The sequence below is a fragment of the Rhinatrema bivittatum genome, chromosome 7 (genome assembly GCF_901001135.1).
Source record: "Rhinatrema bivittatum chromosome 7, aRhiBiv1.1, whole genome shotgun sequence".
In the NCBI taxonomy this organism is placed as follows: domain Eukaryota; kingdom Metazoa; phylum Chordata; class Amphibia; order Gymnophiona; family Rhinatrematidae; genus Rhinatrema; species Rhinatrema bivittatum.
In genome coordinates this window covers 182,563,519-182,586,060 of record NC_042621.1, presented here as the reverse complement: position 1 = coordinate 182,586,060, position 22,542 = coordinate 182,563,519, and the positions used below count along the sequence as shown (strand labels likewise).

At 42.3% G+C, this 22,542-nt stretch overlaps 1 protein-coding gene across 2 annotated transcripts in view; it reads left to right on the top strand.

Annotated features, from left to right (window-relative positions):
* Nucleotides 1–22,542, top strand: part of FUOM (fucose mutarotase) — a 145,079-nt gene that overhangs the window by 45,224 nt on the left and 77,313 nt on the right. For both annotated transcript variants that reach the window (XM_029609597.1, XM_029609596.1), the window contains 2 exons: nt 768–838; nt 13,150–13,248. In XM_029609597.1, the coding sequence (XP_029465457.1) occupies nt 768–838; nt 13,150–13,248 (170 nt within the window). The remainder of the gene's footprint in view (nt 1–767; nt 839–13,149; nt 13,249–22,542) is intronic.

The window sequence follows — 22,542 nt, the reverse complement described above, 5'->3', positions numbered from 1 at the left end:
GTAGTAAAGTGGTTTCCAAAGATTTTAGTCACTTGAAAGCTGTGGAAACCTCTATGCTGCTGCAGCTGTTGGGAAAATCCTGTGATGTTGGATTTTCTTCTGCAGGCAGGCCATTCTTGGGATATCTTGCCAAATCATATTTCTTCTCTACCTATATTTTTTGGTAAATCTGCCCACTTCTCCTGTTTCAGATATACCTGTCTCTGAATCTTATAAAGACTGATTTCAAGTAAGCATAGTTATAAACTTCCATACTGAAAACCTATATGGACCTTTGGAAGAACCCAAAAATTAAATAAGGATATTTATTAGTATTGTTAGATAGCACAATGGATGTTCCATTCTGGCTTTTCTATTGTCTTCTTTGATATGTCACAGAAGCCGGGTAAACATGAAAAATTGTATCTGTCGTTGCATGAAGAAGATTTTAAAGCAGCAGCGGCCATGTCAAATCAAAGCAAATGAAGGACAGTCCAAGAAAAGAGCTTGTGTTGGTTTCTTGCTCCTAGCCATTGTCTGCTTAATCTCCTTTCTGACAGTACTCCTCGTCCTTTTCACATCTTCCGGAAAGTGAAATGTCATGAGTTAAAGGGACACAGTTAATGTGTGTCTACTTTTCTGACCTCTACCTGGTTGTTCATGTTTTCTGCTGAATATTTAACCATTGGAGAAGAAACTGTAAAGTAAATAGACATTGTGTTTGTATGAAAGATGCCGTATAAAAATAGCAATTATATTCTGCTGTTTTTCTTTCCTATTACTTTTAGGACTAGGTATTCCTGAGCTATTGGAAGCCATCTTAAAACTCTTTCCATTGGATACATATGTCAAGAGTCCGGTAAGTACTCTTATTTTGTGGCATTTATTTTTCAAATTGCCTCTCAGTTGCACAAGTTCCTCAAACAGTCCTGGTTAGAGCCAAACTGTATGCAGCATATGGGTGTTGTGCAAGCTGTCCTGGACAAATCTGCCATTTGACTAGTGAATCTGTTGGACTAATTCAGTATGGGGCGGATTTTAAGAGCAGGGCCTTGCGCGCCGGTGCGCCTATGTATGTATAAGAATGTGTGTGTGTGTGTGTGCTAGAGAAAGGAAGCATGTGTGCATGTGTATGTGAGAGAGAGAGAGAGGGACAGAGGGAGCCTGTGTGAGGGGCAGTATTGAGAGAGGGGTCAAACTCTTGGAGTGGAGCTAGAGTGTAAGGGATTGAGCCTAGAGGGCGAGGGGAGAGATATGGCAGGAGGAGGAGTTGGGGCCTGAGAGGGCAAAGTGAAAGGAGACTGGCTAGGGGAATAGAGAGAGAGGGTGGAAGAGACACCCTTACAGTGAATTCCTAGGGACATTTTGCTCAAAATATTTACAACTCTACATCTTTAATAATTTTTTTCTGTATTGCATTTTAAATAAATTACTTAAAGACTGTCTTGTATATTGTGTTATTTTGACCTAATATAAAGTTTACAGAATTTTAAATTTTTGTGTGCAGAATTTTAAATGTTTTTGTGCAGAATTCCCCCAGGAGTATATGGTGAAGATATTGTTGCATGTGGAGCAATAAGAGTTTCCGAATTTGGATAACGGACCTATGATTATACTATTTAAGACCCTTACAAAAATGCTTGGTGTTTGGGTTCAGCATATGATGGTCTTTATTTAAAAAAAAAAAATAAAATAAAACATATCGTGGTTTGGTTTTACTGTTATATGTGATATGTTTTTATAGTTCATATGGTATCTGAGTCAGCCCTTCTTGCTTTTAGTGGTAGTGAAGGTAGCTGCTTCTGTTTAATTTAGTGCAACAGAATTAATTATTGCTTAATGTTGCAAAGGTTTTTAATTATTAATGTTTTAGTGTTTCCATGCGAAACCCGTAAATTACATTTCATGTTAGAGCTGTGTGTATTAATTAAAATGGAGAATGTTTCTTGATTAATATTGTAGATTATGTACACTCCAATAGGCAGAAGAACTTGCATTATTTAGACACATTCTTTTTCTAAGGTCTCTTAGGGCACTGTTCACTTAAGGTCTCTTTATGATTTGTGCCTAAGAGAAGAAGAGTAACAGCCTTATTAGTGAGAGCAGCGGTGAGAATAACATAATAGCATCTTTATTTCTTCCACTATCAATCATCCCATTTGCAAAGACTTGGGGCGATGCGCAAATTCAACAATCATACATTGTTAAAACACAAAAAAAGACATACACAGTTTAACAGACTAGAATAAAACAATGTATAATAAAACCATAATACAATGTATGCAAAATAATAAAACTAAATCCTTCAAATAAAGGCCTGAGCAACCAGGAGTTGTACAGCTTTCTGAACTGGGTTACCAGCTCTGAATCTCTAATTGTGGATGGTAAGGTATTCCATAATGTGGATCCACATGATTTTCTTCTGGACTATAAGAGATTAACTTTTTGTTTAATACTTATCCTGTTATACCTTAATTCACAATTGTTAAGAAAATTACTATTAGATTCTTGTAAACCGTTGTGATGGCTTCACCGAATGACGGTATATAAAACTCAACAAATAAATAAATATATAAAATAATTTCGTTTTAGTATTCACCTTCAATTTATATGGCACTTCTAGCATCAGTTTATCAGAAGCCAAATCATGCACCACTTTGAAAACCAACAATAACATTTTAAATTTTATATAAAACAGGACAAGAAACCAGTGTAACAGCTTCAGGCGATCAAAACGCTTCAGGCGATCAAAACGCCAGTAATAGATGAGCTACTGTATTTTGGATTATCAAAAGACGAAAGAATTGAACAACATGCAAACCCACATACAAAGAATTAGAGTAATCCAACATTATTAAAATTAGCGCATGAGTAAGCACAATTAAATCTTCCTTATCCAAAAAAGGACATAAATTACAAAGTTTCTGTAAATGAAAAAAAAAGATGTTTTTTACAGCCTTACTGATTTGAGAGCAAATGATTAAGTGAGAGTCCACAATTACACCTTGTGTTCTTATTTTGTCTATCAACTTCAAAGCTGTTTCATCTAATGAGATTTCAGGCATAAATCACATTTAAACCTGATCCAAAGAACCTAAGACTCAATTTGTTTAATTTCAACAGTTGAACTTTCCTTAATCCTATATTTATCCTCTCCATTTGACTACTTTGGTCCTCTCCTAAGGAAAGGAAAACCTGAATGTCATCTGCATACATAATGAAATCTAAACCAACAGCCCTGATCACAGAACACAATAGGTTAGATATATATTAAAATGCGTAGAAGAAAGAAGGGACCCTTGGGGGACCCCACATTGGAGGTTCCATGGATCAGAACTGTTAGATCCCAGCTGAACCATCTGGGCCCTGTCCGAAAGATACGATTGGAACCATTTTTTAAATTGTATTTATTGAAGAATACGCACAAGAAAAATAAAACCATCATCCATATAGCATACAACTTTCAAGAACAAATTTACAATCCACTTCAAACCATTTGCATCTTCCCTATTTTTATTTTATCCCTTATACCTTAACATACACACCATATTCATCCTTCAGCTTTCACACTTCACTGATCCCTCCCACATTATTTGAGTCACTCAACTTATATAATAAAAAAAAACAGTTCAACAGAGGTTTATATTCTGCTTTTTTACCTCCCAACTCTAGCTTGATAGGTAGCAATTCAAATATGTTGTCTGTACTATCAAGTTATATCAACATTCAACAGATGGGCTTTATAAGCCATATTTCTAACACTCAACGCAACAAGTGGAAACAGTAAAGTATCCTGGTCTACCTTATCAAACGCTGAACTAAGATCAAGGAGAGCAAGGACAGAATCTACATCCAAATCCAGATTTCTTTGAACTGTGTTAATCAAACCAATTAAAGTGGTCTTTGTACTATATTTAGGTCAAAACCTCATTGTACGGGATCTACAAGGTTATTATCCCCAATAAATTGTCCAAGCTGAGTACTAATTTCTCAATAAGTTTACCTAAATAAAGTTGGAATAGGTCTATATTTACAAACCTGCATAAGAATCTAAATTATTTTACTTAATAATCAGTCTTATCACTGCTTTTTTAAATGTGGGTAGAAACTAACCTTCTAACAAAGAGGTGTTAATGATGTTTTGTAGTGTATTTTGTAAACTTTCTACTATTACTTTCACATATTTTGCAGACAAAGGATTCAAGGAAGAATCACTTGGGTTAACTGACGTTAAGATCCTTTTCATTTCATCTAAGGAAACAGATTAAAAAGAAGTTATTAGTAGCTCAGAATGTGATTGCTCTTAAACATTTGGAGAATTCAGCTGAATATTAAATAGATTACGAGCTGGAATTGTCCTCTAATGATTTCCTTAAATTTAGAATTTTATGTTCAAAGAATTTGGCAAAAACTCTTGGGAATGGCACATTGCCAGGTCTCAAATTTATCCCTTCTTGATCAAAGGTTTTATGAGGAGCAGATTGTACAGAAGGAGTTACAAAAAGCAACTCCTTAAGTCTATGTATATCTATCCTTACTAGAAATACATCTTTCTTCACCTCCCTAATAGCCAGGTGATATGCTTTAAGGTGGTTCATCTCTAATTGCTTCCTTGATTGTTTTAAAATATGCAGTTCCTCAGAAAACCAAGGAGACCATTCAAGTTGGACTGAGTTTTATAGGAGCTAAAGTGTCAGATTATTCCAGTCTTCCAATAAATCTATCACATTGCCATCAGAACAAAAACAAATTGTATGTGCTAATGCTTCTGTGATAGTGGAAGTGGTCAGGTTCTTATATGAGCGACTAACTCTAGCAAAGTTTACTAACTATTAACAAATGCCTACTGTCTGACAGAAAACTCCAGTTCGCCATGAGTCCAATAACCAGAACCGTCCTGACCAATTCCCCCTACCCTTGGCCCTTTTATTGCCCAGCTATGTCTTTCCCTAAATGTACCTATCTTTGAGATGCACCCTCTGTCGCTAAATATTTCCCTAGTTTACTACATGTACGTATGCCTACCTCAGTTTTCATTATTTATAAATGTCAAACCTGTACACCGTTATGAACTAATGATTTTCACATGGAATGACGGTATATAAAACATATAAATAAATAAACCAGCTGACAAAGTCCTCACATAGCCTAATACAAATGAGATCTGAAAATGAACAGCCCATCCAACAGTGATAAACAGTCTGCTTCCTTGCTTTCTATTGCAGTTGACACCAGCACCATGTAGACCTGTAAGCGGGGTCACTGGTTTTCTTTTGATTCTACCAGCTGTGGTCACAGCTACCAAATCTGCCTGCTGCTGCAGAATTCGTGTTGCACCGTGGCAATGGTCCAGACACCTGTTTGCCTCCTGTTGCAACGGGTTTATCTGACAGGCCTTGATGATAGAATTAATTAGTAGCCGAGTCTGGCACGCTGCAAGTACAGTAGGGACTAGAAATCTTACTGGAAACGCATGCATTCCTTCAGCCGGGTCTGTCCCGCAGGCCGTCACGTTGATTGGGTCTATGCAGCAGGGTGGCGTCAGGGGTGCGGGAAGCTGGATGTTCGTTAACAGCTGTGTGGATGTTGGTGACTGGTTGGATATGGGAGGTGAGAGCTGCTAGCTGTAAACTTTAAAAAGAAAAAAAAAAAGGGGAGGGGGATCTTGCTTGCTCAGCTTCCCACCCATCATGACTGATGATTGTTCTAGTCCTAACCAAAGTTAATATCTGGCTGCAAGCTGAAAAGGATATCTTCTTCACTGTTAAACTTTTAAACTCAATGCTTATGTCAGCAAGGAAACTGAGACTTTCAGATCATCGGCCCTTGCACAGGTCCCTAAACACGTTGTTCTGTCTGAAGCCATGTAGGTCTCTTGAGTCTGAGGACTGCTGTAGACTTATGGGACCTGCTGTTGTATGGTAATTTAGGTCCGACTTCAGGAAATATTACATCTTTTTAACCCCTTTTTATGCTTGAGGGAAGGCAAATTTCAAAGCCATGTAGGCAGGTAACTAGTGTTATCCCAGGACAAGCAGGATGCTAGTCCTCACATATGGGTGACGTCACTGAACGGAGCCCAGGCGGGAAAACTTTCTGTCAAAGTTTCTAGAAACTTTTGACTGGCCCCAGTGAGGCCACTGAGCATGCCCAGCATGCTATGATATTCTCTGCCACAGGTGTCTCTCTTCAGTCTTCGTTTTTTCCGCGCTGCAGCCAGCATCGCGGAACCGGAGCCGTTGAGTTGTTTCTCATTCTTCTTGTGACTTATTAGTCTAAAAAAAGTGATATTCTCTCTCATAAAATCTCTCGGGGTCTCTCCTTACCGGCCGGTAAGTAACCCAGTCTTGATTTATTTTCGGAGAGTAGGAAAAAAATTTTACCTCAGTCGAATCGACGGCCGTCATTCGAAAAAAATGTCCACAGGATTTAAAAAATGTCCTGTTTGCGCTAGAAAAATGTCACTCACGGACCCGCACACCGAATGTGTGATGTGTTTGGGTGACAAACATGACGTACAAAATTGTCCGCAATGTGCAGAAATGACGCCGAAGTCGAGGAAAACCAGGCTTGAAAAAATGGAACATTTGTTCAGCCTGCAACTTATACCTTCCCCGTCGCAGTCGTCGAGGTCATCTCCGGCTGGAGCGACTAAGCGAGTAATTCTTAAAAAACCTCGCCCGGGACCGTCGGGGGATCATTCTTCTCTTTCCTTGTCTTCGACGTCACCAAAATCCTCCGAAAAATCGAAGTCAAAACATTAACATCGACACAGAAGCCCCCCATTGTCTGACTCTGCTTCCCAGCAACCCTCGACAGCGAAGCGGCCTAGAGAACAGGACACATTGGAGTCTTCAACGCCTCGGCCTACCTCGACTCCGTTAATGACACCAGATCCCATACAAACAACTTGTCAGGAACTGGTACCTCAGCCTGTGCCACCGCCCGCAACCGCTCTGCTTCCATCGGTTGTGTGGCCGGAATTGTCCGATTTCATCCGACAAGCGATTTCTCAGGCTTTCAAAGAACAATTTACAATGCCGACTTCATTGTTGATGCCGATGATTTCCTCATCGATGCCGGCAACTTTGCCGATGCCGGTGAGCACACTGATGCCGGGGCCATTCTTGACCTCGACGGGACACAGGGACTCGACGTCGACACCAAAGATCATCACGTCATCGACGTCCATATACGCACAGCTTCCAGCGATTTCGTCGATACCCTTAACTTCCATGTTACCACCATCGACGGACTCGACACCACGGGCACCACCCTCGACAACTTCATCGAGGGCACCCATTCTTTCCTCGACGATACCTGATCAGGACACTACTGATACACAAGAATTGGCACTTTTTCAACGCCTTTTCAAAAAATATCACAAAGTTGTCGACACAGCGCCTCAAAAATCCCTGGAAGTGACTCCTCCCACAATATCCCTCGATGACCCATTACCTGGGCCTTCGGGTGTTTTCACAAGAAAAATCCCAAGAACTCCTTATCAATAGCCAGAGGAAGAAGATTCTTGGGACGATCCAGGGACAGATACTTCTTCTGAAGAGTTCATGTCCGAACCATCACCTCCTGAAGAAAGAAAAAGATCACCACCTGAGGACTTATCTTTTTCAAGTTTTGTCCAAGAGATGGCGGATACGATTCCATTCAAGCTCTCATCAGAAGATGATTCAAGACAGCATACATTAGAGGTGCTGCAATTCGTGGATCCGCCAAAACAAGTTCTGGCAATCCCCATCCATGAGGTCCTGTTGGATTTACAGCAACGAGTGTGGGAACACCCATGCACTGTTCCAGCATAAATAAGCATCTAGACACTACCTACCTAGTGCAGCAGGCACCAGGCTTTCAGAAGGCACAGCTACCACATCAATCTGTGGTAGTAGAATCTGCCCAGAAAAAATCTAAAAGGGTACGTCCACATTCTTCAGCTCCTCCAGGGAAGGATCATCGTTTTCTGGACTCCCTAGGAAAAAAGGTGTACCAAGGTGCACTTTTATCTTCCAGAATCTCTGCTACCAACTGTACATGACACAGTACCAGCGGGATCTCTGGAAGCAAATGGAGCACTTCTCAAATTCTCTCCCAGAGCAGTTTCAAGAATCTGCTCAATCCATTATCACCAAAGGCCTCGAGGCTGGGAAACATGAGGTAAGGGCTGCTTATGACAACTTTGATACAGCCTCAAGAACAGCAGCAGCCGGTATTACAGCAAGAAGATGGGCCTGGTTGAAGGCTTCAGATCTCAGGCCTGAAGTGCAAGACAAGCTTGTAGATCTGCCATGCCGTGGGGATAACTTGTTTGGAGAGAAAGTACAGGATGCTGTCCAACAACTTAAGGATCATACGGAGACCTTAAGACAGCTATCACAACTGCCTCAAGAACCAACAACCCAGGCCCCTAGACATTTTCCACGAAGGGAACCTAGACGTCCATACTACAGGCCAAGAAGGTACTATAATCCACCTACCAGAACTAGACCTTCCAGGCCTACCCAGCGCTCTCAGGCCAGACAACAAAGACCAGCTCGTGCTCAGCCTCCTCCACAGACTGGTCCAGCTACGGGTTTTTGAACACAAATCCAGAGATCAGACCCACCCTCCAAAACCCCAAACAGCACATACCAGTGGGAGGAAGGATTTCCTACTTCCAATCAAATTGGGAAAACATAACCACAGATCAATGGGCACTTTCTATTGTAGCTCACGGTTACAAACTAAATTTTCTCTCAGTTCCTCCAGAATTCCCACCAACTTCCTACCCACAACAAAATTCCCAAATAATTCAGTTACAAATAGAATTATCCACCCTTCTGACAGCCAGGGCCATTCAATCAGTGCCCAGGTCTCAGCAGGGCAGAGGATTCTACTCCAGATATTTCCTCATTCCAAAGAAAACTGGAGGCCTACGACCCATCCTCGACCTCAGAAATCTCAACAAATTTCTAAAGAAAGAAAGGTTCAGGATGGTTTCACTAGGCACAATGCTACCTCTTCTTCAAACAGGAGATTGGCTCTGTTCTCTGGATCTTCAAGATGCTTACGCCCATATACCAATATACCCTCCTCATCGCAAGTATCTACGCTTCAAGGTGGGCATTCATCATTACCAATACAGAGTACTGCCATTCGGACTAGCTTCTGCTCCCAGAGTGTTCACCAAATGCCTGGCAGTAATAACAGCACACCTACACAAGCAAGGTGTACATGTTTTCCCATATCTGGACGATTGGCTCATCAGAAGCCAATCTCAACAAGGAGCAATACAGTCTCTCAACAAAACTATTGCTCTACTGCACTCCATGGGATTTCTCATCAGTTATCCAAAGTCCCATCTCACTCCATCTCACCTGCTTCAATTCATAGGAGCGGATTTAAACACCAACCTCTCCAAGGCTTTTCTGCCAGTGGATCGAGCAAACACACTGTCTCTACTGGCAAGCTTGATTCACTCCAAGGAACAAGCAACAGCTCATCAGTTTCTCACATTACTAGGCCACATGGCCTCCACAGTTCATGTCACTCCTATGGCAAGACTGGCCATGAGGGTAACTCAATGGACTTTAAGATCACAATGGATCCAAGCCATTCAACCACTTTATTCTCCAATTCAAGTAACCCACCAACTACGTTCTTCTCTACTGTGGTGGGTGAACAAGGACAATTTGTGCAAGGGCCTACCCTTTCAACAACCAGTCCCACAAGTAACTCTGACTACAGATGCATCCACCTTGGGTTGGGGAGCTCACATAGGGAATCTCCAAACACAAGGAACATGGACAAAGCTCGAAGCAACATTTCAAATCAATTTTCTGGAACTTCGAGCTATACGGTATGCTCTGCATGCCTTCAAGGACTGCCTTACAAACAAGACTGTGCTGATCCAAACAGACAACACAGTAGCCATGTGGTACATCAACAAACAGGGAGGGACAGGCTTCTACCTCCTTTGTCAAGAGGCAGCTCAGATATGGGGTTGGGCCTTGAGCAACTCCATATTTCTCAAGGCCACTTACCTAGCAGGCATTCACAATGTAGTGGCGGACAGACTCAGTCGTCAATTCAAACCACACGAATGGTCACTAGATCCCACAGTAGTGACCAGGTTATTTCAACGTTGGGGACAGCCAACAGTAGACCTCTTTGTATCACATCTGAATCACAAAGTGGACAACTACTGTTGCCTATACAACCTGAACAACAGGCCATCCAAGGACGCCTTTGCTCGCCCTTGGAACTCAGGCCTACCATATGCGTATCCTCCGATACCACTCATAACCAAAACTCTAGTGAAGCTACAACAGGACAGGGGGACAATGATACTCATAGCCCCATATTGGCCTCGACAAGTATGGTTTCCCACACTTCTAGACCTCTCAGTCAGGGATCCCATTCGCCTGGGAGTAGCTCCCACTCTCATAACTCAGGATCAGGGTCGGTTGCGACATCCCAACCTTCAATCCCTATCACTGACAGCTTGGATGTTGAAAGCTTGATCCTACAACCACTCAATCTTCCAGCTAACATTTCCCAAGTTCTTATAGCTTCATGTAAACCTTCCACAAGGAAGAACTACGCTTCCAAATGGAAGAGATACACTTTGTGGTGCAGGCAAAAGGACATCAATCCTTTCACATGCCCCACAAAGTCTTTATTGGACTACCTGTACCATCTTTCAGAATCTGGTCTACAGACTTCCTCTGTAAGAGTACATTTAAGTGCAATTTCAGCTTACCATAATCAGGTGTCAGATGCACCTATTTCTACACAACCTCTCATAAAAAGATTTATGAGAGGTTTAATTCTTCTTAAACCACCAATTAGACACCCAGTCACTCAATGGGATCTAAATTTGGTTCTAACTAGACTCATGCGTTCTCCCTTTGAACCCATTGATTCCAGTGATCTGAAATTTCTTACATGGAAAACTATCTTCCTCATAGCCATTACATCAGCTAGAAGGGTTAGTGAGTTACAAGCACTAGTCACATATGAACCCTACACTAAGTTCTTACATGACAGAGTGATTCTCCGTACTCATCCTAAATTCCTCCCTAAGGTAGTTACGGAATTTCACTTAAACCAATCTATAGTTTTACCCACTTTCTTTCCAAGGCCTCATGCTCACCAAGGAGAAAGGGCCTTACACACCTTAGATTGCAAGCGCACTTTGTCCTTCTACTTAAACCGCACTGCAGTTCACAGAAAATCCAATCAACTCTTTGTTTCCTATGACCCAAACAAACCAGGGAAAGCAGTGGGTAAACATACTCTATCCAACTGGTTAGCAGATTGCATACAGTTTTGCAATGAAAAAGCAGGCCTTCCTCTCCAAGGGCGAGTAAAAGCACATGCAGTTAGGGCAATGTCAACTTCAGTTGCACACTATCGTTCAGTGCCAATACTTGACATATGTAAAGCAGCAACATGGAGTTCTCTTCACACATTTGCAGCTCATTACTGTTTGGACAAGCAAGGACGACAAGATTCTGCCTATGGACAATCTGTCTTAAAGAACTTGTTTCCAGCTTAAACCCAACTCCTACTACAACCAAACTGCTGTGATCTTCGGCTGACTCATTCAACAAAAACATTGCACTACACAATGACTCAGCCTCTAGCTTGCTATTCACCCATATGTGAGGACTAGCATCCTGCTTGTCCTGGGATAAAGCAAAATTGCTTACCTTGTAATAGGTGTTATCCCAGGACAGCAGGATGTAGTCCTCACAGAACCCACCCGCCACCCCGCGGAGTTGGGCCTTTTTATTTTTATTATTCTTTTAGCTAAAGCTTTTGCTACATACTAGACTGAAGAGAGACACCTGTGGCAGAGAATATCATAGCATGCTGGGCATGCTCAGTGGCCTCACTGGGGCCAGTCAAAAGTTTCTAGAAACTTTGACAGAAAGTTTTCTCGCCTGGGCTCCGGTCAGTGACGTCACCCATATGTGAGGACTACATCCTGCTGTCCTGGGATAACACCTATTACAAGGTAAGCAATTTTGCTATATACCATACTAAAAAGTACCCTTCCCTGATTCTCCTAAAGGTATGTGCTGATCTACAACCTGTGAACTTTTCACTGTATTTAGAGGAGGTGTTCCCGGGAGAGTGTTTTGGATGGGACTGGAAAAGAATTTGCATAGATTGTATTTTCATATTTACACGTTGTTTTCCATGAAATATTTACTGATACAAAAAAAGCAGATGAAAAAAAAAGCAATTTTCAAAATGAAAGTATATACGCAAATTTTCCCTTGGCGCCCACAGATTCTGAAGCCAAGCATCCAGTATGAAAATTGCCATTTTAAAATCCTTCATGGCTTCTGCTGCTCTGCTCAGTTTTTATTTGTTGTAAATAGCTGCCCACATTGTATTGCTTTAGCTGGAGGACAGACCTAAGGCACAGTTTATGGAGCCATTAAGTGCAATTTCTGTCACCTAAAGAATTTTGACTGTTTCTCAAGTAGATTTCTTTTTTTTAACTGGTGGCTACAGTTTACCATCGTTTTATTATAGGTGCAACCAAATCTGTTTTTTATGATTTCTTTTAAAAAATGATGACTGTTACTTTTGCAATGACAGTATTCCTGGAGTCTATATCAAGATGTATAGGGTTTCAGATTTTATTTTCATTCTACAATTCATAGGGACGCGATGCCAAAAGGAGGTTAAGTCCCATCTCGTCTCATGATTGGCAAGGTTGCTTAGATCTCACTTTCTAAAGCGAGGGCTTAGGCTGACAAAGACAAAGACTGTGAGCAAGTAAAAAGAAGAGGATTTAATTAATGTCAACAATAAACATAAAAAAAAAAGGTTTAAGCGAACATTTTAGTTTAAATTTTACTTAGTTGGTGGCAGTGTTGCTACAAATGTTTCTTCAAATGGTTATTATAGCAGAAGCTGATTTAAGTGGCAAGCCCTTCCCATCTGAATCAAATCAGCACTTTAATTTGATTCTTGGTCTGTGTTGCGCTCATTTAATTTTAAACGTATTTCATTTAAAATAGTTTTGTGTACTGTATTGAAAAGATATTCCAAAACACTGTATGCATATTTTTCACCCTTAAGTTTAAAATGCAGCTTAATGGTAGTAATTGCATGAAAGTGCTATCTTGCGAATTACTTTATTTGTACTTTATACATTAGGCTGCTGTCATGGATCTTGTAGAAGATGATAAGACAAGAGGGCTTCAGACTCCAGTATGGACAAAGTATCAGCTATTGCTAACCAGAGCTGGCTCAGCGGTAAGATCCACAATTGTGGTGATGTGCATTTTCTCGGTACTGAAGCAGAATAATAAGTATGTAATGGGACTATGAGTTGCTGCAATTATCAGGGCTTCCCAGCCCTTTTAACTGGGATCAAGTGTAAGAGCTCAGCCATGAACTGAGGCTGCATCTGTCTTTGCCTTATGGCTGAGAGTGAATACTCATATAATATCAGGGGTGTTAACTAACACTCTTCCATCAACCCCAATGGGGATATGAAACCATTTGGACTCTGACCAAAGCAGGAAGATAAAATTTAGCTGTAAATAAAATGTAGTGGTATTATGCTGCCAGAAACATTGCCCCAGTGTACTAATATTTTCTTGTATTGATGTGTTTGAATTCAGTCTTCTTCTGTGGGACTAACTTTAGTTATCAATGCAATCAATTACTCATTTTTAAAAAAATAGAAACAATGACATTTTAGCTCCAGATATATTGATATGTCTGTGAAACTGCATCTACCTTCCAATAAGGTTAAAGGTTTTCAGAATGAAGTCAGCCAAGTTTGCTATGAAGACAGCTAGACTTGTCGTGCACTTGAAAGACGGCAAAGGGCCCTACTTATGTTGCCTGTTTCTCCATGAATTAACGGTTGTATCTATTAAGTACCATCCTCATTGCTCTATGTGCTCCTTTTTGTCAGCTGTTGCTCTGCTCTTTTCTGAGTTTTCTTATGTAAGTCGTAACAGCAAGGCATTTCCAAGACACTACAGAGCTGTACCGATTGCTGTCTTGGATTTTGTGTCCTATTGATGGGACCCCATGCCACATACAGAGTTCAGGCAAAAGAGGTACATAGTTAAGGCATTGAACCTAGAAGGAAAAAGGAGAATACAACAGGTAACATAACAACATTAAGTAGAATGGCTTGCCTTGATACATATGCAACTTGCATGAATTGGGTGGTTACTAGGGTGTTATTAGTTTAAAGTTTTTTGATGTTTAGTTCAGAAATATCTTTCCCAGCTTTGTGCCTGTCTTGTCTGCACTGTGTTATTCTGTGTGCAGCCTATATATGATTCCGCAGTTTTCAGTTTTTCATATATTTTTCTACAGATCCTTTGTAATATTTTTTTCATTCAAGAGATATGTTTCTTATTTTTTGAGATATTGAGGTGTGTGATTTAATAGAGATGATTTTGCAGTTTCTTTTTTTCAGCTTTTCAATTTCTTCAGTGATGCCACCAGGATATTGCCCATGAAACAGAGTTACCTGAGCCTGGTGTATTTCAGTATTTCCAATAGTATGCAGGAAAAATCAGTGACAAATGTAATAATATGAGCAAGGCTCCAGGCACTGTGACCTTCCAGCCAGCAAATCACTTAGTTCTATCAATTGATAGGAAGTCAGATAAGAAATATGTGGGTCATGCTGGGTCAGACTAATGGTCCAGCAAACCCAGCATCCTGTCTCCAACAGTGGCCAATTTGGATCATCTGGAAACATCCAGCAAATCCCAGCATGAAAGTTTGTTTCATGTTGCTCTCTGCAAGAATGAAGAGGTGGAGAAACCAGTTTTATCTGGCTAATAATAATCATGGACCGGTCCTTCAGAAACTTGTCCAAATCTTTTGAAAACGCTTTTTTTTACTATTGGAGTTAACCACATTTTCTTGCAACAATTATGTGCTGATGGAAAAAGTACTTTCTTAGGGGGTCATTTTCAGTGATCCATGGAGGGATAAAGTTTGTGTGTACAAAGTACACACAAACTTTAGCACAAATTTTCAAAGTGGACTTAGACGCAAACGTCCACTTTAAAAATTAGCCGTTACATAAAAACCCACTCCTGAATTCAAACTTACCTCTGAGTAAAGGAAACCTTGCCTGCATGACTTCTGAAATCTAAAACAGCAGAAATACCCATTTGGCAGAAAGGGAGGGTCCTGGACTGGTCTGGCTGGATTAAAGGGAAAGGAAATTATCAGGTAAAACAAATTTTTCCTTCATCTTCATCCAGCTAGACCAGCACAGATGCATGAGATGTAGCAAAGCTACTTCTCCATTGGGCGGGCTTTTGCCAAACCCGCTCTAAGAACTTCAGAGCAGAGGATGCCTCCACTGTGGCCCAAACATCCAGCCGGTAATGCTTTGATGACTAGGTCACCGCTTTACAAAATTCCACTAGTGGTTAAATTTTTAAATTCTATGCTAATCTCAGCAAAGATATTGAGACTTTGAGATCATGGGCCCTTACACAAAGCCCTAAATAAATCACATATGTATTCTGTTTGGAGTCTGTTAGATAAGAAACCTGCATGTAGGTCTCTCAAGTCTGCAAACTTCTGTAGACTTGTGGGACCTGTCTAGTATTTACACTATTATATGGTAGTTTAGGTCACTGTTTCCCAACCAGTGTGCTACAGACTTGATCAGATGTGCCATGGAAAATACACCCCTGCCTGATTCTTAGATCCAGGGCAGCACCTGGGTTCTGCTCTCAGCACCTCACAGCAATAAGATTCACCAACAATGGCTTTTAAACATGTAGGAGCTCCTTTCTGAGAACATGTATAATCCTGCATGCCTCTTCCTCCTAGATACAGCATGAACTTTGTAGTGTGATAATTAATCAGGGCACGGATAGCTGGGACCTACTTTGTGGTGCACACACAGCACCTCTTCATCTTCCCCTTCCTTTGTTTCCTCCTTTGAGACCTTCTAACCTCTGTCTTATCCCCAGGCTGAGTGAGATAGGGAGAGTATGCAGTGAGCACTGGATATGCTTCATTCTCTGTGATGGGAGTCACAGCAGTGGAGGAGCTCTAGCATCCACACGAAGCAGCCAAACTAGCTAACTGATTGGCTGCCTACATCACACTGACTGTTCCCCTTCTGCACTTGTATATAGAGGGGAAATGGCCTATTATAATGAGTTCATGCGTATCTCCACCCTCTCTCCTAGTAGGGTTAAGAGGATTGGATAAGTTCTTGGAGAAGTCCATTACCTGCTATTAATTAAGTTGACTTAGAAAATAGCCACTGCTATTACTAGCAACAGTAACATGGGATAGACTTAGTTTTTGGGAACTTGCCAGGTTCTTATGGCTTGGATTGGCCACTGTTTGAGACAGAATGCTGGGCTTGATGGACCCTTGGTCTGACCCAGTGTGGCATGTTCTTATGTTCTCCCTATGTTTAGAAATTTGGCAGAGAGATTGTTGGGGCTTTCGATGCTTCCCTAGCTTTTCTTTGGACTATATGAGCCTTCTCCATGTCCGCATTGCCTGCCCTGTAGAGGTTGGTGTGCCACATATTTTGTTAATGAAAGCCTTGGACTTGAAAAGGTTGGGAAACCCTGATTTAGATCTTGGACTTCAGGAAATATAACACCTTTTTATTTGAATTTTTATGCTTGAGGAAGGCAATTTTAAAAGTCAATTAAGTGGGAAATAGTGATAAACACATTGATTGTGTTTTACCATATACAAGAATAGTAGGTGCAAATGTGTGCTTACATGCATACTTTAAAAAATCAACAAGGGCTGGAAGCCTTACATCTAATGCTCATATCTCCTATTTCCAAGTCTGCCCTCAGCAAGTGTTTTTTCATAGTAGTCTCCTGCAGGGAATGGATTTGCAGTCTCCAGCATGGTTATTTCACACCATAGACGAGTTTTATAGGATAGGAAAGGAGTTATCATCTGGGACATCAGAAGTAGGGTTAAGAGTCCTAAATGGGAAACTAATGGGTCTAGGGCAAAGGCAAGAGCCAGGCATCTAGTACTTTAGAAATTCTGGCTTCTAGCTCAAGAGAAGGCAGCCTGGGTGGCAGCGTTCAATGTAACACCATTAGCTATGTGAACAAGCTGAGGGAATTGTTGGTGTTTGAGGTAGTTTTGGGTGGATCCTTGGGCCGGTGGCAGTTGACCACGCCCCCGGGGAAGATCCCAAGAGGGACCACCGGTTAGGCTCAGAGTATGGAGACAGACACACACTAGTTCTTTTATTAAACAGTATATTGAACCACCAGAGGTGGCAGTAGTGAGCCACCCCGACCCTTTAAAACTAATCCCTTAGCTTCCCCCACCCTCACGACCCCCCAAAAAACTTTTTACAGGTACCTGGTGGTCCAGTGGGGGACCCGGGAGCAATTTCCCTCTCCCGGGCCGTCAGCTGCCACTATTCAAAATGGCGCTGATGGCCCTTTGCCCTTACCATGTGACAGGGTATCCATGCCATTGGCCGGCCCCTGTCACATGGTAGGAGCACTGGATGGCCCGTGCCATTTTTAAAGATGGCGCCAGCCATCCAGTGCTCCCTCCATGTGACAGGGGCCGGCCAATGGCATGGATACCCTGTCACATGGTAAGGGCAAAGGCCATCGGCGCCATTTTTATTAGTGGCAGCCGACGGCCCGAGAGCGGGAGATCACTCCCGGGACCCCCACTGGACCACCAGATACCTGTAAAATGTTTTTTGGGGGGGTCAGGAGGGTGGGGGAAGCTAAGGGATTAGTTTTAAAGGGTCGGGGTGGGTTTTTTGTTTATCGGCTTGGGCGCAGCCGATAAACAAAACTGCGATCGGGCCGGACGAAAAAAAAAACACGATGTGAATCTGAACCGATTCCGGTTCCGATTCACATCTCTATTTAATATACAATTAAAGATTTACACTGATGATATTCAACTTCTTTCTGTAGAAGACTCTTCACTTGTGACTATTGACCAGTTATTAAGATGTTTTGCAGGCAGTCCAAAAATGCCTCTTTGGTAATAATATCTATCTAAACTTTTCTAAAACTAATATGTGAGTTAGTAGAACCCTCATTCCAGCTGAAATAGAGAGTTTAATGTTTGATGATCAGCCTTTGCTGTTAACACTATTCAAGTCTTGGGCTTTATTTTTGATTCTTGGTTGTCTTTGAAGCCACGAATCTCCGCTGTTATAAAATTGGGCTTTTATAAGTAAAGATTGCTTTGTCCTTTGAAATATATTTTGCCCAAAGAAGATTTTTGCTTAATAATTCAGGCTTTTGTTTGCCTTATATTACTGCAGCTCCTTATATTTAGGCCTTCCTAAATGTTTTTACATAATCCGGCAGCTCAGGTGATCACTGCATATCCACTTAGGGAAAGTTTCCCCATGTCTGTGTCAACTGGCTACCTGTGGCTCAATGTGCATATTTTAAACTATCCAAACAACAAACAGGAGAACTACTGCACGCTAATAAGCTCAGCAAACCACAAACATGTGTAGAAAAGAATTAAATGTCCACATGAGGTTTAGAAATGTGATATTTTCATTTTAAATGGCAACTCCACAGTGTATATAACAGCAGTTAAAGATGCAAAGCGGGTCCCCCGACACGGACCTGTGTTATGCCGCGAGGCTGCGTCGGGAGGGACAGGCAAAACTTTAGTTGTTTTTTGTACACTTCAAATTTTGGTGTCACTGCACATTCTTTCCTGCACATTTTTTTGGTTCACTGAGTATTTTAAACTATCACCATTGGTCTGCAAGGTTCTTTGGGAAGAAGCTCCAATATTTTTGGCTAAGTCTTTAAACTATTATATTCCAACTCATTTCTTCACGGAGAGGGTGGTGGATGCCTGGAACGCCCTTCTGGAGGATGTGGTGAAGAGCAAAACTGTGAAGGATTTCAAAGGGGCGTTGGATAAACACTGTGGATCCATAAAGCCTGGAGGATGGGAATGAAGAGAAGAGGTATGGGGGTGGCTTGCGGGAATGACTGCTACTACCTGGTGATTAATACCCTTATTCATTAAACGTTCACACGGTTAATGCAATTCCAACATTGTTCTATGCTTCAAAGGCAAGATGAAATGTGGAAAAGAGGATTTGCATTCATGCAACAACCAACAAGGACTGAATTGCACAGTCTGGGTAAACAAATAAGCATGGGAGTAGCTTGCTTGTTGCGGCGGTTACTTCCCCAAACCAATTAAGCCGGATACTTCACTTTGAATGCATATCCAGCGCAGCTTGTTATGGTTTTGAGGTGTTGGAGTGGATTCTTGGGTACTGTGGAGATGGCCACTCCCACGGGGAGGAGCCCCGTGAGGAACTGCAGAACTAGGCTAGACTCTATACACGCAGACATAGAGAATTCGTATTTATTATACAGCTTGGTAGTACTGCCCAGGGGTGGCAGCAGTGAGGTAACCCAGTAGAAGTAGTCCAGGGGTCCTCAGCAGAGGAGACCAGTCCTACACTCAGGTAGATGGTAGGCTGTGCAAGGTTAATTACTCAGTGAAGTAGATAGCTGCATTGATGAAGATCCTGGCAGGCAGAAGTAGTTGAACTGTAGGCACCAAGGTAGGGAGAGCAGGCCCTCGTGGAGCGAGTACCTGGTATCCCAGAGAGGTACCTGAAAGAAAGCACAAGGGCCCCTGAGGAGTGGGTACCCAGGTTAGAGATGAATGATCCTGAAGGGCAGAGAGAGCTTCCAGCGGCAGCAAGGAAGTGGCAGAGCAGCTGACTGGAGGCATTCCAATCCTTGCTAACTCAGTTTGTTAGCAAACGAAGGGCAGGCTAAATACCCGGATGGCGTGATGTCACTCGGAGGGGACGACCCGGAGGTTCCCGCCATGACGTGGATAAAGACATGGGAGGCGTGCGCGTGCGCACCCTAGGAGGTCCTCAGGAGAAACATGGCAAACTCCTTCGCCGTTGCTGTTCCAGGGATGCCGGAGAGAGCGGCATGAAGATGCGACAGCAGCCATCTTCCCAAGGCTTGAGGAGAGAGAAGGAAGAAAGTTGAGGCACAGAGGTCGAAGCCATCTGAGACCAGACTCAACACAGCTCACTGCTTCAACGGCAGGGGGAATGAAGAAAAGATGATTTATATTCAGACAACAACCAACAAGGACTGAATTGCACGGTCTGGGTAAACAAATAAGCATGGGAGTAGCTTGCTTATTACGGCGGTTACTACCCATAACAAATTAAGCCTGATACTTCACTTTGAATGCATCTCCAGCGCAGCTCACTGCTTCATGAAGGAATGAAGAAATAGGATTTACATCCAGACAACATCAAACAAGGCATTGATCTGAGCAGTATGAGTATACAAACATCGGGGTAACTTGCTCGATACGACGGTTACTACCTTCAAACATTAAGCCTTATATTTCACTTTGATGCAGCTCCAACACTGCTCTCTGCATCAGTGGTGGGGGTGGAAGGAAATTAGAATAAAAAAAGTTACCCATTAGGGCCCTGAACTCAGCGGTCGGAGTAACAGATAAGTATGAGAAAATAAGTGTGAAAGCTTGCTGGGCAGACTGGATGGGCCTATTGGTCTTCTTCTGCTGTCATTTCTATGTTTCTATATGTATTACATTCTGCAGGGCAGTTATTGTTATGCATTCTATCTTTTACAGATAGGCGCTTGCAGTCAACAAGACTCTGGCCTTCTTAAATAATTGTTCCATTATTGTGGAATGAGCTTCCGCAGGATCTTTGTGACACTACTGAATACAAATTTTTTGTAAGAAACCAAAAGCACATTTGTTCTATTTTACAAAATTATATAATTTTATCTTTTCTATGTCTTATTTTTTTGTCTGTTCATTGTTTATTAGTTGATTTGTTATACATAGGGGTAGATTTTAAAATACAGGATCGGCGCGCGCATGTTATAAAATACAGGATCGGTGCACGCAAGGCTGCGCAAAATCGGCAGCCTGCATGCGCCGAGCCGCGCAGCCATCCTCCGTTCCCTCCTGGCACCCCCACCTTCCCCTATCTAACCCACCCCCCAGCCCTAACTAATTCTCCCCCACCTTTGTTTTACAAGTTACGGCTGCCCGAGGCAGGCGTAACTTGCGCGCGCCGGCCAGCTGCCGGTGCGCCATGTTCCAGTCCGGGGGCTGGTCCAGAGGCCATGGCCATGCCCCCGGAATGCCCCTGGGCCGGAACCATGCCTGTGACCCCGCCCCCTGATGATGCGCCGGCCACGACATACCCCCGACACGCCCCCCCCCCCCCGGAAAGCCCCGGGACTTATGCGCGCACCGCCAAGCCTATGCAAGATGGGCTCAGCGCGCGCAGGGGGTGGAAGGGGCAGCTTTTCGGGGGTTACGTGCGTATCCCTTTGAAAATCTGCCCCATAGTGATGATGTAATGCTATTTGTCGCTTAGCATGAATTAGCTATTATAAGTGGATTATAAAAAATTGTAAAGAAAATAAATAGTCCTAGTACTATTTGATAGTGTATTCATTCTCTATTAACCTGTTCCATACCACACATACTTTTATAAACTTCTGTCTCATCCTTTCTAAATTGTCTCTTCTCCAAGCTGAAGAACCCTAACCTGTTTAGTCTTTCTTCATATGGGAGCCGATCCATCCATGTAATCATTTTTGTTGTCCTTCGCTGTACATTTTCTACTTCTGCTAAATTATTTTTTAAGGTGTGATGACCATAATTGCACACAGTACTCAGGTGTGGCAGCACCAGAGATTGAAACAGAGGTATTATTATATTTACAGTTTTGTTTTCTATTCCTTTCAAAAAAATTCCTGTTATTTTCTTTCAGGTCAATTTTAAAAGCATTACTCATGCAAAAATGCCCACATACACGTGCATGTGGACTGCATGCGAGCAAGGCGGATTTTAAAAAAACTGCAAAATCCGCACGTATGTACCCATGCGTGCATGAGGAATAAGGGGCAGGGAATGGGTGTTCTGGGGAGAGACCCAAGACTTACATGCATACCTCTGTATTTTAAAAACAAAAACTGCAGCGCGCGTACGCTAGATATCCGTGTAACTTTACTGCTGTTCCTGATGAGGAGCAAGTCTGTAGATCTCGAGTTCTAGGGCTTATAGAACATGATGAGGGGGCCGGGTCAACTGGGGGGCGTGCAGGATGAAGAACCAGAGGGGTCTGAAAGGCCTCAAGATTAACTGGATAAACAGGTGGACTAATTGGAAAACTGGGAATGTGCCTCGCGCGAGCATGTTTTAAAATCCGCTGACCTATGCACGTAAAAGCTAAGTCCTGTGGAAGACACATGTGCATTAGCTGTGCTTGAGTAACCTCTTAAAATTAGGAGTATGCTTACGTGTGTTTGGTGTATTTTAAAACGCACGCACGATTAAAAATTCCAGCATATCTTCGTTTGTGCACTGATACGCACATGCATGGGTGCATGCGTGCTCGTTTTAAAATTACCGTCTTTGCTTTTTTGGCTGCCACTGCACACTGAGATGAAGATTTCAATGTGGTGTCCTCAGTTACCCCAAGGTCCTTTTCCTTGTTGGTAGCTCCTACTATAGGACCCAGCATTGCGTTAT